Below are 19,014 nucleotides of genomic sequence, written 5' to 3'. Positions count from 1 at the left end.
GAGGCTATCCTGGTCTACAAAGCAAGGTCCAGGACAGCTGGGCTACACAGAGAAAACCTGTCTCAAGAAAACAAACAAGAAATTCATTGAATTACCTATTTGGCCTATGTTGAAACTATTCAAGAATAGGACACCTTTCCATATTCCCTCTCCTGATTCATATCCATACTCTTAACCCCTGCCGTGTAAGGGCTGCTGTGTTGTAGATAGTGGTATGAGTAGTTAAGCTCTGATAAGGGGTTTTCTGCATCTTACAGAGAGAAACCGTCAAACCAATGCTAACAAAATAATAGAAAGCAGAATAGTAGAGCTGATGTTTGAATCCAGGGCTTTTAGTACTTAATCTCGGGTGCTTTCTATCATGTCTAACCATGCTTCCTCTTCCTGAGGCCCAAGAATCCCTCCCTCCCTCCCTCCCTTCCTCCCTCGCAATCACTTGTAAGCAGGAAAGCTTAACTGTGGGTACTCCTCGGTGACAGATTTCCTGGAAGTACTGCCCACAGAAATAGGTTAACTGTGGTGATATATTATTTATGATTTATTAAAGCTTGCCTGAGGGTTCAGAAAGCAAGGTCAGCCACAAGCCATAGAAGCAGGCACACACCTTTAATCCCAGGACTCAGGATTAAGAGGTAGATGATCTCTGTGAGTCCAAAGCCACCCAGATCTACACAAGAGTGATCCAGTCCTAAAGAGAAACAGCTCACACAAAGATATCTCAGCACCTGGGATCACACACCTTTAATCCCAGCACTAGAGGGTATAAAGATAGGAGCAGGGTCGCCAGCTGTCAGTATCAGGCATTCATTCTCCAGCCACACTGAGGAGAGGAAGGCATTGAAGTCTCAGGATTCTCCAGGCCTGCTGAGGAGAGGCTTCAGTCAGAGGTTTGGCAGAGGCAGAATCGCATTTCAGTCTGAGGTAGAGTGAGAGCTAGCGGCTAGTTGCTTCGATTTTCTGATCTTTAGCTTGAAGTTTGAACCCCAATATCAGTCTCTGGGTCTTTTATTTTTCGTGTTATAGTTAACAGCAGTACTGAGACCCTAAAGGAATTGTACATACTAATGATAACTATTCTTTATTTCAGTGACTCCTCATGCCAGGCATCATTCTTTGTAATTTATGAGCCTTGTCTTTTTCTAATGCTCACAACCCCATTAGGTGGATATTGTTGGAGAACATTGTTAGGTGGCTGTGCTTTGCATATGAAAAGATAGGCACCCAGAGGTCAAATGAATGCCCACAGTTCAAGCAGGTAGGTAGTGGAGATGAAACTGAGGTTCAGATCTTGACCCCTCCTGCAGAAGTCTAAGCATTCTGTTCCTTCAGGTGCAATGGTCAGCTGCCACGCAGGGTGGGGTTTTTGAGAAGAAAGGCTGTAAAGGGAAACTCCTTTTTCTAGAGGACCTAAACAACCAAGAAATAAAACAGAAAACAAGCAGCATGAGCCCTGGGTTGTGGAGGGCATTGAAGAAAGTTTGTTTTTTTAAGCTAGAAGGTAGGAAGGTTTGAGACCAGGCATTCCAATGTCTGAATCTGGGTTTGCAGCACATGATGCCTTTATACTCTTAACCTAGAAATGGCAGCGTTATTTTGGGCACAAAGCGAGAGCTGTGGCTTTAAAAATATGCCAACTGTATTTCTCTCTTCCGCTCCAAGATTACTGAAAATTATCCCAGCTGTGGCCCAAGGCACCAGACAGTGATAGAATGTTCTCCCACATCCGCTCATCCCACCCAAAGAGAGCAAAAAGCAAAACACCAGGAGGGGTGGTTCTGGTCAGCCTTTTGCTCCAGTCTGACTTCCAATCAGAGGTGCAGCCCCCACCCCCAGTCTATCCTCCAGATCACAAGCGAGGCCAGGGTATCTAGAGCAGCTCTACCCCCCCCACACAAGACACTCCCACGCTTCCCTAGGTGTGTGGGTTGGGAGGAGTAACCTTGCCTTACTGAGCCGAGCCAGTGAGAGAAGAGTTTTTCAGCTTCTTCATTATCAAATCCCCCCTAGCCCTAATTTAAGCCTTCAAATTTTTATCTGAAAAATAAATTGTTTAAATCCAAATTCAAAATAAATTCAATTAATAATAACTTAAAGTTAGTCAAATAAATATACATATGCAGAATAGGAAAATAAACTGCCTGTTTCAAGACGAGCCTTCAACAGTCCTTTAATAAATGAGAGAGACTTCAGTGGCTCTATCTTGCTAGCAAGTAAGAGCTAATGAGGTTTTTACTTTGTGCCAGGCATGTGCTCTTTAAGAATTACATTAATCTCGTAACAACTACTATTATTGCCTGTTTTACACCTGAAAACTGAGGCGCAAAGATATTAAATGATAAGTGGAACGTCATACCCCTTAGCGAGGCTTAAGCCTAAGTATTCTGGTAACAAAGTTTCAAGCCATGTAGAGTTGAGGGAGAATATGGTGACAGTTTGTTTTTATGGGAATTCTTTCTGTGCCTACTGTAGAATCAGGAAGCAGCAAGGAAATGTGGTTGGGTCCCAGGTAATTGTAGCCTTTTCTGTTGTCTTTCTAATCCAGGACAGGATTCGGATTTCAGACTCGAATTCTTCCTGCTTTGTGACGGTGGTTTAGGTTTGTGCAGTTGACCCTCGGCTGGTCGCGGGGAGCGGTGCTTCTCAAGTCAGTTCCCAAACGCAGGAGGAGGGGATGGTTTACATCTACAGTCTGTTTTTTCAGCAGTTTGGTTGTGAATTTTTGGTTTTGGTTTTCCCTTTAGCCAGAACGAGCATGTATATAATTCTAAACTCCTGCTAAATTCTGAGTCGGGGTGGGGGGTTGGGGGTTGGAGACAGGGTCAAGGGGCAGTTGCTCAAAACTAGAAGACACAAAGGAAATCGCAGCCTCTTGGGAGAATGCAATGACTATCTGTGGTGCGGGTGGCAGAGCCAGCAAGGGAGAGGGAGAGGCGGAGCGGCACACGAGCATCGGCAAACCTCTGGATATTCACATACAACCCCAGAGCCTTTCCGCAGTACCCAGATTAGCAGCAGCCCACCCCCGGAGCAGCAACAGTCCAGGGAAGTGGGATGGCTGGCTGGCTGGGCCGGAAGCGCCTGTAATCATTTAATAGCCTTTGCTGGGTGCACTGACGGATCAGAGTGAGCGGTAGGCAGGCTCCAAAGTGCTGTCTGGCAAGATAGTCCTCGGCTTTAATCACAATGATGGGTTTTCTGGAAGCTCTTTATTAACCTCGGCACTGAATCCCAGAGATGGTAACAAAGGGATGAATGGGGAGAAAGGGGCGGGGCGGAGGAGGCTGAAACCAGGAGGCTGAGCTGCGATTTTCCTGACTCCTCACTCTCATTCGCACCCCTCCCCCACCACAGTTCCTTTCAGCAGATTCTAGCTCGGAGGCCCCGGCCTGCCTCTCTGCCTCTCTCAGAGGACAACAAAGCCATAACAACTCCTGTGCACGCATTGTATTTTAGGTACCTAGATCCTAGTTCCAGGAGGCATCAGGTAGTACCCGTGTGACCAAAATTGGTCCTTAGGCCCCTCATTTACACAACAGACACACATGCTAGCAATATGTATTTCTTTTTTTTTTAATAATGGGTTTTTAAATTTAGGTTAGAAACAACCTTGTTTCACATGTCAATTTCTTGTGGTTCTATTTGTCTCCCTTTTATTTCTTGCAGCTCAGAACAGGGCACTGGGGAAACGTTTACAGGCATAGCGTTTACGGAGCCGTCTTCAGAACCTCCCCCGGCTTTGGATTCCCAATTATTCCTAGTCCCTGAAGCACACCATGAACTCATGCAGCCAGGCTTAGTTTATCGTGAAAGAGCAAAGATAGGAATTTTGCGCAAAGACTCCTGTGCAGTGCCCGAGTGGATTATAGGATTACATGAAGTTGCCAGCTACCTACTTCAGGAAAGCAGTTTAGGAAGTGAAAAGTGAAGATTTGTACTTTTGTAAAATGCACGCTATTCTACTTTTTTTCTATTCTACTTTTTAAGTTTAGAAGAAACTGGCTAATGCAAAAAGAAAGAAAAAAGGAAAACCATTTTTTCATAATTATGATCTGACTTTACTGAAACTTCTAAAACTTGGGTTGTCATCTGAATATCTTGAAGGGATTTTCATAAGGATCCAAACTCTTGTGGGCTCCAAACTCTTGTGGGCTCCATATTTGTTGTATCCTCTTCCTAGGATCTAAAAAGCCCACTTATTTGGATTCGGGGGTGGGCATTGTACTTTATGCATTTTAGGCAAGAAGTCTTACTCGTCTGTATTCCCAGACCTTTTACCAGTTAAAAGCTGTAGATCCTATGTGATCCAGACTGACTTTGAACTTGTGTTACTTCTGCTTCAGCCTCCAGGAACAGCTCCTCTTGATGGACGGTGTCTGGGGGGAGTAATGGGAGGGGCCTGTGGGAGCTCTAAGAAGGAAGGAGGTATCTGAAAGATTTCCCCTGTGGACCATTGCGGGGGCTGGCTTGCAGCAGGGGTTTGCTGCATCTTCCCTCACCATCTTTTTCCAAGGGAATTAGACCTTTGGATCTGCCCAAAAGGCGAAGCGTTTGACAGGCAGACCCAGCCATCCTCAGTTTTCTTAGTCCACTTGAGTGAGTCACATTGCAGATACTGTGGAGGCCCTCAGAGGTGTTTCTGCTTACCGGAGGCCAGAATAGGTGAAGCCGCATAGTGTCTGGGGAGTGCTGGAGAAACCGTCCCTCCCCCTGCTTCAAGGATGCTGAACATGTGGGGGCTGTACCTGAATAGCTCTCTGACTGTCTTTTCAGAGTTTAGCCTGAGTCAGGTAAAACCAAGCTTGCCAGCAAAGACCGAGGAAGCTCCCTGAGGTATAAAAGAGGTCAGATGGCTGCTGAGGTGTACCTGCTGCAAGGCTTCTCTAAGCCTGTGCACAGGACAACTAATGTTCTTTTACTCTACAGAATGGAGGCGTTTCTGAGCTCTGCATCTCTGCAAGAGGGACCTCATACAGCATCCTGACTACTGTCAGAAATTTTTCTGTTGTGAGCCTTTGTAAGGGTAACTAAAGCTCTCGGGTGGTGCTGAACCTAGTTCTGGACACCAAATCCAAAGCTTTCAAACACCTTAAAAACATTCCTTAGGGCTGAGGCTGTAGCCCAGTGGCAGAATGCTTGCTTAGCATATGCAAGGCCCTAGGTTCAATCCCCAGTTGTTCTTGTTTGTTTGTTTGTTTTTAATTAACATAATTTTATTGATTCTTTGGGTATTTCACACCATGCACCCCAATCTTGCTCCTTTTCCAGTCCCTCTGGATCTGCCCTCACCACCGTAGTGTTGCCCCCAAAAGACAATTTTAAGAAATATGAATTCAAAACAAACCCACCTTGCTGCTCTGTCTTTCCTGCCTCTCCAACAGCTCCTCATTCATCTTAGTGGTAGTGGGAGCTGCAGTGTGTCACAGAAGTGCTCGCTGAGATAAGCTGTGGTTTAGATTCCAGGCCTCTGACCCCGGCACCCCACCAGTACTGGACCCTCACTAGAACTCCTCTTGGATATCTTGCTGTTGCCCCAGTTTTGGGGATCCAGTGGCTATGGTTCTGCAGGACCAGTCCCTTCACACACTCTGGCAGGTCATAGATGGGGTGGATGTTGGGTGGGCCAACTCAAGGCCCTGGATGTGGGTCTGGGTGGTAGCTGATTTGGTCAGTCAAGGCTGCTGGGACCAACCCACCCCAGCCCCCAGCTGATGACCCTTGTCTTCAGGGTCACCTCTCCCATGACCTTGGTTTTTTTTTTGGTTGGTTTTGTTTGAAGGCACAACAATTGTTTGTTTGAGGCTCAACTTAGCAAGACCTTGTCTCCAACTAAAATAAATAAATAAATAAGGCAGGTGGTATGACTCAGTAGTAGAGCACTTGCTTAGCATGTGAAAGGCCTTAGTTTCCAAACAAAAATAGACACCTTTCCCCCTCCCCCTTTATTCTAGGTCTTTCAGAGTTGGAGCCTGTATCTGAAAATTTCAACAGCTGGATCCTGCCTGAGCTAAGCTGAAGACTGGATTATATTTATAGGAAAGGAATTAGTTCTAGCCTCAGAGTGGGAACAATGTCTCTTGCCCTATCCCCAGAGTGCTGTAGTATTAACTCTGCCAAGGGAAGTGTGCTATGAGAAAAGGGGTTAGGAGAGAAGGAAATTTCCTATCCACCACCTTCCTGCTTGCTGTTATCTCATGCCTTATCTGCACCTCTAGTTCCAAGAATATATATATATCGAGAGAGAGAGAGAGAGAGAGAGAGAGAGAGAGAGAGAGAGAGAGAGAGAGAGAGAGAGAGAGAGAGTTACCCATATGTGATGCCATTTATGGAGCTTACATTGTACTGAGCCTCATTGACATTTCGTTTGCTTTACCTCATTTCCTTTTTGGGCTTCAAAAGTATCATCAGTATAGACTTGCTCGGTCTACCAGAATGGGTACCATTTCTGCATTCCACAACAACCCTTTTGTCCATTAACTTAACAAATATTTACATACATGATTGGGCCAGGAATTATATTAGGCATTGGTTATACTGGTGAACGTATCTATGCCTATATACTTGGCCTCTGAAAATATGGCAGAAATAGATTCTACTAGGTGTAGAAGATACTACCTATTAGGTACTTGGCGGGAATGATTATAGACTACTTCTCTGTAGTTAGAATTTTCTTGGGCCACCAACTAGCTCCCAGATAAAGATACAGAAACTTATTATTCATTATGAATGCTTGGTCTTAGCTTAGGCTTGTCCCACTGGCCCTTTTAACTTAATTTAACCTGTTTCTATTCATCTATGCTTTTTACCTTTGTTTCACTCTGTGTGTCCTACTTTCCCTCTTCCTCTATGTCTGTCTGTCTGTCTGTCTGGCCCCTGGCATCTCTTTTTCTTTCTTCCTGAAACTGAATTCCTCCTCCTGCTTACTGTCCCTGCCCAGAAGTCTCACTTAGACATCCTCTCTTGCTATTGGCTGTTCAGCATCTTTACATAACCAACCAAACAAATGCAACACATCTTTGCACAGTTAAACAAACATTCCATAACTTTTTCCCCTTTTGTCTAAATAAAAAAAAAAGACTTTAGCTTTAACATAGTAAGACTATATACATTTAGAAGTATTACCAAGTAAGAATTACTTTTACAACAGCCAGTGCATTTGCATTTGGCAAATTCAGATAAAGTACTCCATTGTCTATCCTATCTTGGTGAGTTCAAAATTGTATACCAGCCGGGCATTGGTGGTGCATGCCTTTAATTCCAGCACTCAGAAGGCAGAGGCAAGCAGATCTCTATGAGTTTGAGGCCAGCCTGGTCTACAGAGCGAGTTCCAGGACAACCTCAAAAGCAATACACAGAAACCCTGTCTCAAAAAACCAAAACCAAAACCAAAACCAAAAAACAAAATTGTATACCTAATTACTTTCTATCCTAACTTGTTTTACCAACCCAAAATTATCTTTTTAGACCACAAAACATTTTATTAGATAAACAATTTAAGCTTTTATGTTTCTCAACTTTATAAACTTTACATCTCTTATGTAAGTTTCTTTTCTGAATTTGGTCACAAAACTATATCTCATCTTCAACTCCACCAGATACCTGAGAAGGATATAATATTACCTGAGTGGACAGGAAGTGCAGAGCAAACAACTTCCAAAACTATAGAGATGGTAGAAGCAGCTGGCTCTCTGGACAGTCACCCAAGGTTCCTCTGCAACACTGGGTCATCCATCTTCAGCCTATGGGCCTAGCGTATCTGACAGACTTTTCTGTGAAGCAGGAATTTTGAAGGAATGTCCAACCTTGTCTTGGCAGAGTTCAGCAAGCATTTTCCTTTGTGTCCTGCTTGTCCAATTTGCACAGTATACTGTCAGAAGTTGGGGTAGGGCAGTTTCTTGTCCAAATAGCTAGCTTTACCACAAAGAAAGTGAACTCCAGATGGAGGTTCATCATCCTTTTATGAAGTAGATTGGTGCTGCCAGGCTAACTACTAACCTGAATTTTTTAGTTATCCTAAGCAGGTTGTAATAATAGCTTTCAAAGACTAGAACTCTATATTACATCTTTAAATGAGCTGCATAGGTACAATGCCTTAAATAAGAATATAAACACATATGCAGTATAGCAAAAATAACCTTAGATTTGTATCACAACTTACAAAATATACAAAAATCATACCAATGTAAAATATTTGAGATGAGTCATTATCCTTTTATCCTATATTCCTATATCTTCCCCAGATAATGGCAAAAATCCATAACCCACCTGCTGACCAAAATCACCCACCCCATCTCTTGGGAATGTGGGCATTATGTTCTCTAGACTGATCCTGTTTTCTGGGGGTGACAGAATCCCCAGGGGACCCTGAGAAAATTGAGATAATGGTCAAGTCCTAAGAAAACTAGCTATAACATTTGTAGTTTAGTCTCTGTGTAATGGGAAAGCACAAGGCTTTCCCATTTCTGAAGTCCTGGCTAGAATACTCTGTGAGGCTGGACCATCTCATCCAGCAGCCTTGAAGTTTTTCTGAACATAGAACTTTGAGGAAACTGCAACAGAGGCACTCTGAGAGGATGGGTCATCTGGACCACCCATTTTCATCAGTGTCTGGTCCCCTTGCTCTGAAAACACACAAACATTCAAAGGTAATGTACATACCTGCATCAATACAAGTATAGATTATGCATTATACACAGGCCAGCCCAAGATGTTTGAGGAGGTAACTTTATGTATTTGTCAACTTTATAAGTTTGTTTGGACTGTATAGCCAAACCTCTATCCATGCCATATGAAAGGATGGCATGTAATAATAAGTCATGAGAACTATAACCAATAAGGTTTATCACATCTCATCCAGTCTTAGAGATGTTCCCATGTCAAGGGGTCAGCATATGTATTACCTGTCTTGTAGTTTTTCTAGGTTTATTTCTTCATTTCTGTAGCCAAGATTTTCAGGAGGTCTCCCCCAATCAAATCTTGTCTCTGTTAACTTTGAAGAAATCCACAGGCTTTCCTGTGGAAACAAAAACATAGCTTCTCCCACAAAGCAATACATTTTTGAATTCCATTTTAAAGTTAAGACATCCCTGAAGTATCCAGGGTGGTTTTATTCAACAGTTTCTTTTTCAATCCTGTGTGTCTCAGAAGCTGCCATTTACTCATCAGCATTCAAAAAATTCAGTCAACAAAACACCATACATGATTCAGACATCCTGTGTGTTTCCCATATTTATGTGGCTTATTCTTTTTATAGTTCTTCACTCTTTCTTTAAAGACTTCACTTAATTATTTTTTAAAGATTTATTTATTTATTACATATGCACTAGATTGAATTGTAGATGGTTGTCAGCCACCATGTGGTTGCTGGGAATTGAACTCAAGACCTCTGGAAGAGCAGTCAGTGCTCTTAACCTCTGAGCCATCTCTCCAGCCCTTCACTTAATTATTTTTAAACTGTTTTTTCCTATAACTCTCTATACCCATTTCCTATGCACACTGTAACCTCTTTAAAGTTTTGTTTTGTTTTTCCAGTCTGGACCTGTTTTACTGTGAACCTGTAGTGTTCTCTGACCATGTGAGTCAAACGTCTGACTGCTAAGTGGCAGCCAGGCCCTCTGCCATGTGGCTTTGGTGTTGGCTCTGCCCCCTCCTTGGGTCCTTGAGAGCTGAACCTTAAGCACAGGACCTGGCTGCCTTTAACTGAGAGCTGCATGCAACCTCCCCAGCTCCAGGAGGTTGGTGCCCACTGTGGCAGGTTTTTACTTAGCTTGCTGCTTCTGCTTGGCTGCCCAAGTGCTGTGCTGCTCAGCAGCAACTCTTTAGGAGCTGCATCTACTTGTTTGTTTGTTTTGTTTTCAGCTTTCTCAGGCCCTAAGGGGAAATTTGGGTCCCACACTGGGTGCCACTTCTCTGAACAGATAACATTTAGTCACAGGCTAGAAGAACAGGGAATCATGATAAGAATGGAGGGAGGGGCTGGAGAGGTGTGGATCAGTGTGGTTAAGAGGAGCAGCTGCTCTTCCTGAGGGTTCTAGAGAAACAGATTCCCAGCATCCATGTGGCAGCTCATTAATTATCATCTGTGATTCTAGTTCCAGGAGATCCCGCACCATCTTTTGGCCTCCTCAGGCACCATGTACACACATGATACACAGACATACATGCAGGCAAACTCCACACACATAAAAAGTTTATATATATATATATATATATATATATATATATATATATATTTTTTTTTTTTTTTAAGAATGGAAGGAAGATCATTTGAGATGCTCTGGCTTTGACTCTAAAGTCACTGTTACACTTTATGTGTCTTCCAACTAGAATCTTGGAGAAGTTTTACACTGAAAACCTCTTATTTTCCCAAGGTTTAGTGTAAATCTTACACCTTCAGAATCTACCTAATGGTTTCAAGATCTTGAGGCAAAACAACCTCATACACAATATTAGGAGAGTTTCTTTCATCCCCCCTCAAGACAGTCGAAAGCTTTTGGATAATTTTAGGTGGGAGAGTGATCTCATCTGATTTCTATTTTAAAGAATTTTACTTCCATTTTTAAAACTTGGAGCACTTTAAAGAACAAGGGTAATTTGGCTACTGTGTGGGCGACCAGAGAGAGGCCAAGAGGAAGCAGAGAAGCAAGGAGAGAAGCTACTGCCCTGGTTTGTGTAAGAGATTATGACACCCTACAAAGAATGGGCATGGGGAGAAAACATCATCAGATCCATTTAGGAGGCGTAAATAGTAAGTCTTGGCAATGTCTTGTAAACAGAGCAGACAATAAAGGAAACAAAGGGTAGTTCTGCCCTTCCTGCCTTGAATAACAGTCAGTGAGATCTCTTATGTGTTGGGACTGGAAAGATTTAGACAGGACTAGAAGGAAGGAATCAAAAGTTTGATTTAAGAATTTTTTTCAGTTTGTAATTTGTGAAATTTGCTATTAGAGGCATCAGAGAGGCAATTGAATATAGGAGATTACAGCACAGAGGGATAGGGACCTTAACCGTCTATATCTCATTCGTGTATTTATTTATATGTTTTTTTATTTTTGAGATGATTCAAGGCTGTCCTTGAACTTGTTATGTAGCCCAGGCTGTTTTGAACTTCTCCAACCTTCCCCTTCAGCCTCCTGAATGCTGGGACTGCAGGCATGTGCCACCATGCTCAACTTTACTACTTACTATTTATGCCCTCAAACAGGGCTGAGACCCTGAAAGGAGGGTGTAGAGGTAGATAATGAAGACAGTCACAGGCTACATCTGTCACACACATGGGTGAGGAGGACTGTGCAAAGGAAGCTAGTCAGAGGCAAAAGATAGGTGAAGAGGGTGCCGACTGCTGTGACCTGGAAACAACTCTGCAAAATATGGATGACAAGAGGAAGAAAATTTCTCACTCCTTATTTCTTTGTTTGGTTTTGCTTTGTTTTTCTAAAAGTGAAACATAGGTTTGCAAAAGCAAATGAAAAATGTTTGTACACACACTAGGGAGAACAAATTATAACCGTTAGAAGACAGCTAGCTTTTCGTTAGGCCTGGACTTGGGTCAGTAGTAACAACCTGTACCAACCAGTTGCTTTCTGACGTTTAAGTTGCTGTCCTCGGGAACTAAACAGTTCATTCCTTTGTCTAATCTCTTGTCTAAAAATCACTGTTCTTCATTGAATCCTATGAAACCCAATTTAAAGCTGCCGCTTTAGGAACTGCCTTTCCCCTTGGTGTTTCTATGTATATATGAAATACGTATGTTCTTAAGTGGTTTCCTTTCTTTATCTTTCATGTTAATCTGTCATGTTACAGGAGCCTAGTCCTACACTAAGATCGCGTGGGGTTTATTCCTCTCCTGCATGACAAAGTACTCATGAGTCTCTGTTTCCAGAAGGGAGTGACAAATGTTTCTGAGGGGATTTATAGGGTAGGTATTGAAATTGGTTTGGAAAGTAGTATAGAGAACTTGGTATAGGCAATGTTCAAAACCGTAGTGCTCTGGGACACCCAAGAAACTGCAGGAAGCAAGGCATGGAAACACCAGACGTGAAGGAACAATCCTAAGATGCAAATGAACATAAGTCGTTTGGCTGAACTTTCTGTGAGTCTTCCAAAAAGCAGAGTTGGATGAATAAACCCTCTTGTGACATTAAAAGGTTCCAGTGTTACGGCCTCTGGGGTCACTTTTTCAGGTAGACCATCACTCTCCCTCTCCAGCTCCAGCTATGGCATCTTATGGAGCATCTTCCAACTTGATTGACTCTTGGAGAAGTTTGTCATTGGAGGCCCCTGTGATCATCTGTAGGCTCAGGGCAAATGTCACCTCCCCATGGAACTCCACATAACCTTCTCCAAGAAAATGAATAATTGTCTTCTGTGTAGTTCCACAACGCTTTGCAAATGCTTTGGTGTATAGACTATGACCACTCTGAGTAAGGAGGCTTAGTTTGAAAATGAAATTGATTTGGAATGCTTTATCCAAACAGATGGATTCAGTCTATAACAGGAGTCCAACCTCTTGTATTATGGAGTGGCTTCTGTACCTCACTTCTTCCCATTTCATCTCTGTTCTATCCATAAAATTAGGATGGATAATTAGTTCAAACATATCATCTGTAGCTTGGGCAGAAATAAAAGTGAAAATAAGCCAGGTGGGGCTGGAGAGATGGCTCAGAGGTTAAGAGCACTTACTGCTCTTCCAGAGGTCCTGAGTTCAATTCCCAGCAACCACATGGTGGCTCACAACTATCTGTAATGAGAATGAGATCTGGTGCTCTCTTCTGGTGTGCAACCTACATGGAGGAAGGATGTTGTATTCATAATAAATAAATCTTTAAAAAAAAAAAAGAAAAGAAGCCAGGTGGTAGTGATGCATGCCTTTAATCCCAGCACTTGGGAGGCAGAGGCAGGTAGGTCTCTGTGATTCCAAGGCCAGCCTGGTCTACAGAGTTAATTCTAGGACAGCCAGGGCTGCACAGAGAAATCCTGTCTCCAAAAACAAAGCAAAACAAAACAAAACAAAAAGAGTGAAAATAAATGATAATAATCCATACCCTGAAAGTAGAATTTTCTACTTTAAGCCTGCATACTTCCTGTCTTTTTCCCAGGCAAGCTACCACAGCTGTCTTATTTAGGAAATTCTTCACAAAGAGTCAAAACCATGTCATTAGAAAACTAGATTTGTGGGCCCTGTGGTAAGAAAATCTGCCCTGCTAATTGTTTCCAGACACTGGCTTCCCCCTCAGACTTGAGGGCAGTTTGTCCCTCTTGTGTATGTCATAAGGGAAGGCATACATTCACTGTTGTTGATTTGTGATGTTTTTGTCTTTCAGAACCTGAAGCAGGAGAGGTGTCCCCTCCAGTGGGTGCTGGTGTCAACAGCAACAGCTGGACCTTTAAATATGGACCAGGCAACCCCAAACAGTCCGGTCCCGGTGAGTTGCCAGACAAATTCATTATCCCAGGATCTCCTGCAATCATCTCCATCCGGCAGGAGCCTGCTAGCAACCAAATTGACAAAAGCGACTTTATAACCTTCGGCAAAAAGGAGGAGACCAAGAAAAAGAAGAAAAAGAAGAAGGGTAACAAGACCCAGGAGAAAAAAGATAAAGGGAACAGCACGACTGACAACAGCGACCAGTGAGGCCACCAAATGGAAAGAAGCCACTTAGCCAGTTTTTGTAATAACAGCAAATCTCTCCCATGTAGCAACTCCCTACTCCTTTCTCCTATGACATGAGCCCTCCTAGAGACCTCAGAAATCTGCAGAAAGTTCCCTGTGTCTGTCTTGATTGATTGCATTTGACAGGTTTTGTCTTAAAAGCTTTCCTAAGTCTGGTGTTAACTCTTTCTCTCCACTCTGGCTTGTTTTCAGAACCTAAAAAGCAGACCCAAGTTTCCTTTCTCCTCTGCCATGAAGGAGGGGCTTCCCAGCCCTGCCAGTGAGAGTCGGACTCTTCCCTATGCTTCAGGCATCTTGATGACATTTGCAGGGCAGGCTGGAAGGTATTCAGGTTGAGCAGCTTGGGTGCTTGTGGTCACTGGGTGTGTGTAGCTACCATGAGTGTTCAAGAGCCTGACACTGGCTGGGATGGTACAGATTAGACTAGCTGGGAAATAAAGATACAGAAACATTGGAGTCTTCCATCTGGAGGGGGGAATGTGAAACCCAAAGGGACCAGACTTTCTCATTTCCAGGTGTGGTGGTCATCCTCTAGCTGACGAAACCACCCCTACTGACAAAGCTTTAGGAGTCCCTCAAGTCTGTTAGCTATAGTATCGCTGTACTCAAAGCCTGTGTTATGCACACATGCCAGCAGTCCAAGTGCTTAACAGAGGGCCAGCCAGGGCAACAGAAGCAGATCTGATGTGTTTCCTGTACACGTCCTTGTGCTCACACTATTAGAAATTCTTTTGCACACAATGCTTATGAAAAGGACACATCCTTTTCCAACAACACATATGCAAAAGCAAAAGAAATGCCCCAACAGCCTCACTTTATGCTGTTTGTTGTTTGATAGGTTTATTAAAAAAGAGAAAGTCTATAGCTATAAATCTTTAAAGAAGTGTGATGAACACAAATCCCCCAACTTCCCTCAAAAGAGAATCCAGTCTACAGCCATTTAAAATGATCATTGCTGCTACAGAAGTGCTTTAAGAGAACTGCCTGGAACATCTGTATTATACCGGCCACCTGCCAATCACAGCTTTACTCTTTCGGGTCACTCTGGGGCTGCCTCTTGCATGTATTAATTACTAAGTGAAAGGACCTTTCTCTCTCTCTCTTTTGTAAGAAAAATGATGTGCACTTTGATTACACAACCTTCTCTAACCCACTATATCAAGACCCAAAACTGAAGAATAATATCATTTTCTCATACACACAGTGAGCAGATTTTTCATTCCTCTGATCCTGTGATTGTCTCGGTGTGATAGCCTACACCTTTGCCTTGTTTAGTTTTCCTTTTCTATAACACTCTGAATTGCTAACCTTACTAACACCTATGATACTACCCGAATCAATCTCCCATATGTATGCTGTATGCTATTATAAGACTCCTGAGATATACTCACTCTGTGCTTGTGTATGTGAATGTCAATGCAACTATTACCTAGAGTGAACTTTAAGCTTTATTGTTGAATGTAAGCCCATTATATTTCCTTTTGTACACCTGTGGAAAAGTGAAATAGTTTTTTTAAACCATTGTTAATCAGCTTTTGTGTATGAAAGACACAGTAAAATTTCTTTCTTAAATCAAGATGCTGGTGATTCAAGGAATTTTATTTATGGTCAGCCAAGGGCTGTCTCTTGCCAAGACTCTTGGCAAGGGAATGGATAAAACATTTTTTTCTAGTAACAGTTCTGGAATAAATGCTGAAGAAAGTCCCTGAGGATATTCAAGCACAAAATTGTACCAGTCTGACCTCTTTGAGTTTACAGATTTCTTTGAAACGCTCTCCGGAATATCAGCTCATAGAAAGTAATACAATTTACTGTCACCATAAATAAGGCATTTTAATTGTGTTGTGCACAACTTAGAAGTTTGATTAATTATATTATCTATTTAAAGTTAATATAAAAAGTAGGAGTCTGTTTTAAAAGGCATAAAATCTAAAAACAAAAACAACAAAAAAAGCTGTCTTGTCTACTTTTAGCTTCATTCTCCCATACTTTGAAGGGTGTGTAACTTCAGCTCTGCAGGATTGCATGGGGTAAAACTGTTGACAACACATGTGAACCATTGCTACATTGTAGGTTGTGATCATTTTGCCCCACTGAAGCCCATGTAACTGACCTTACGTGCCTTTTGAACTAGGAGAATCGGGCTAATTTATTAATGATGATAACTATAATGTATATGTACAGCACTTTTTAAATTTATAAAGTGCTTTCCAATTCGTGTTAGTTACTAGTTACTACAGCTGTAAGGATAAAACACGTCATGTGGATTCATTTTTAATTGGTGCTATTGGTATTTCCTCTGTTATTGCTAATAAATGGAAACGGTGGTGTGAAAGCAATGGTGGTCATTTCTAAGTATAAGAGTAGGAGAAAATGGGACACTGTGACCATTAGCTGTTACTGCTGAGGAGCATCTATCTGACTGTCACCCTGGTTTTTATATTTATCATTGAGGCAAACAAGAATGGAATCGAGAATCACACTTCCCAGCCAGGGGCCCGATGGTCGCTTCCCATTTTGCTATTTCAATCTGGCAAAGAACTGCAGCAAGTTAGTTTCTATCCCTGGAGACCCCTCCCCTGATTTAGCCCTTGTACCTCACTACAATTAGGAAGCCAAATAATCACACACACACACACACACACACACACACACACACACACACACACACACACACACCACCTCCACAAATGAACTTTTGTTGACTGTAGAGTGCTTAGCAGCTACTACCCCCGGGTGGGTTCAGTCCGTGCTGCTACTCATTCTGAAACAGGTTAGGTTATCCCTTTGAAGTTAAGTTTTGATGAGTGTAGGCTTTGCATGTGGTATTTCTCAGTATGGAGGAGTTTTACCAGGGTGGGGGGGTTGGGGGTTAGGATGGGGGCCTCACTTTATATCAGGAGACATCTCTGTCTTTGGTCAGTACTTGGAGGTGAGCATGCAGTGGCTTTTATTGGTAGAGACAGAGGACACTGTTCAACACCCCACAGTGCACAGGATAGGCCACCACGAGAAATGAGTTTTCTAGCCCAGAACATTAATAGTAACACGAGTGGGGAAGCTGAGAGAGGGAGTGACATGTAACTTGTTTAGCTCACTTTTAAAGTGGAAAGGAAATACTGCTAATAACCCCACCAAGGTTTCCACAAGGACGGCAGTTGCTGACTGTGGTACGTATGTGTGATAGTAACACAGTATTTCTCTGTCACTGGACTGGTTTTCAAAAATGAAAACAAGTAAATAGTTAAATGGTCAATCTGTTTACAGCTGTTTCACTTCAATGATCAGTGCTCCGAAAACACCTTCAGGTTCCAACAGGTCGAACTCCGTGAGTCTAAGTGTAGGGGAGAGGTGAGGCCTGTGGCGACTTCTTTCTACAAATGGGTTAAAAGCAGAACCTGAACATCTTAGATTTGCCCAGACTCCTACAGGCAATAAAGGACAAGTCAGGATGAATCCCTATAAGACTACCTGTAAGGGTCTCCTACATAGAGTGAAGGGTTTACCCATTAAGGTAGCAGTTCTCAACCTGTGGGTCATGACATCCTGGGTATCAGATATTTACATTACAACTCAAAACAGTAGCAAAATTACAGTGGTGAAGTAACAATCTTATGGTTGTGGTCATATGAGGAACTGCATTAAAGATCTCTGTGAGTTTGAGGTCAGCCAAGTGAGTTCCAGGCCAGACAGAGCTACATATTTAGACCCTGTCTCAAAAGAAAGAGAAAGAAAAAAAGAAAAAACCACCATAGATCCAGAGCTTGGTTGCCAGCTGTTGGACTCCTCAGCAAGATTCTGGGTCCTAGATCTCATGATAATGATTTTTTTTAAAGTTTAAAACAGCCCTACAAAAAGCAAAGCAAAGCAAAGCAAAGCAAAACAACAACAACAAAAAACCAGCCCTACAATACAAATATAACTGACCCAACATAAATTCAATTCTCGTGTTAAACCTAGATTTTTAAATCCATTTAAACAGGAAGACATGTACTAGAACAGGGAAACAAAACAAAACAGGCAAACAAAAAACTACAACGATATCAAGGCAGGAAAGCGGAAGCTTCCTTTGGAAGTAGCAAGCTATTTAATCTCATATTTACATGTTTCCTCCCCGGGTAGAAACGATCCTATCATTTCCCCTGATTAGCTTGACTGCTGACTGGCATGACACAGAGCAGCTTGCAGCTAAGATATCCCCTTTTGCTCAGGCGTGAGTGTGTACATGCACGTGTGAACACACACACTCACATGGATGTGTGCACCTTTTGCTAAGGGCACTGTAGTGAATGAGTGTGTTGCTATCCTGCCTTTGATATGTACCCAACAGCCGCACATCACAGCTCTGTCATTCAGTACTTAGGTCAAATTCTTGTTGGTTTCCAGTTCCTCCTGAGGCTGATGTGTGGAGATCATTTTGGAGCTGCTGAAATATGAAACTCTGAAATCTTTTTTTTTTTTTTAACTAGAAACAACCTCTGGGCTTGTCTTTTTCCCCTTAAGCTCCTTTGAGAGGCACTGGGAGATTTACTTCCATAATGTAGTCTCTAGTCTGCATAAAGAAATGGGGAATTAAAAATGGAGAAAGCTAAATGAAGACCTGAGATAGTGGAGACTGAAATTCAGTATTTCATTGCTACAACGTTGTCGAATGATGTGTAGCTCTCTAGTCACAAAAATGACAAGAAATTCCTGTGAGCATCAACCAGTGTAAGAGAAGAGCTAAAAGAAGCTAACAACTGCCATGTAAGTGTGTGGGAGATTGATTACATAGCTCCCATTTTTAAGTTTTGCTTCTGCTGTGTTAACTGATTTTATGTGATATTGAGTTTCTATGATGAAAGTCACACGTGTTCTTTCAAATAAACCAGACTGTCCAGAGATGCTTTAAGAGCATCAGAGGTTCATGAGATGACTCAGCCAATGCGTGTGCCCAACATCAGTCCCCAGGACCACATGCTAAGACTAGAGCACTGACTCACACAGGTCGTCCTTTAGTTGTCACAAGCACGATGCTCACCAATAAATGTAATCACACGAAGAAAAGAAGAAAAGAAAAACCATTACACAGATAACCTGTGTAAACTGTTTCTGTACTTTTTCTCTGGGTATGCGTCTGCATATGTCAATCACAGGCAAAGTTTTTTTAAAGTAAAAGTTAAAAAAAATTACTGCTACGATTGTTGCCCCATAGAACTTTCACCTGATAATAGCGTAGAGACTTCCCAGTCCCATAAAAGTCCAGATCCTAGTGTATTCAGCTTTTCCTGTATGATGTCTGGGTTATGTCTAGATTTTTGCTACCAGAAATAAAAAGTAGCATGTGGTGATAAATTCTGCTCCTG

The 19,014-nt window shown here is 42.4% G+C and overlaps 1 protein-coding gene across 14 annotated transcripts in view; it reads left to right on the top strand.

Annotated features, from left to right (window-relative positions):
• Positions 1-16,004, top strand: part of LOC101830682 (protocadherin alpha-C2) — a 208,236-nt gene extending 192,232 nt beyond the window's left edge. For all 14 annotated transcript variants that reach the window (XM_040741941.1, XM_040741944.1, XM_040741943.1 and 11 more), the window contains one exon: positions 13,320-16,004. In XM_040741941.1, coding sequence (XP_040597875.1) covers positions 13,320-13,630 — 311 coding nt within the window. In that variant the 3' untranslated portion in view covers positions 13,631-16,004. The remainder of the gene's footprint in view (positions 1-13,319) is intronic.
• Positions 16,005-19,014: the final 3,010 nt, after the last annotated feature.

This window comes from Mesocricetus auratus, unplaced genomic scaffold, assembly GCF_017639785.1.
Source record: "Mesocricetus auratus isolate SY011 unplaced genomic scaffold, BCM_Maur_2.0 Super-Scaffold_6730, whole genome shotgun sequence".
Lineage (NCBI taxonomy): Eukaryota > Metazoa > Chordata > Mammalia > Rodentia > Cricetidae > Mesocricetus > Mesocricetus auratus.
Note: the sequence above shows the minus strand (reverse complement) of the source record. Positions and strands in the feature narration are given on the sequence as shown.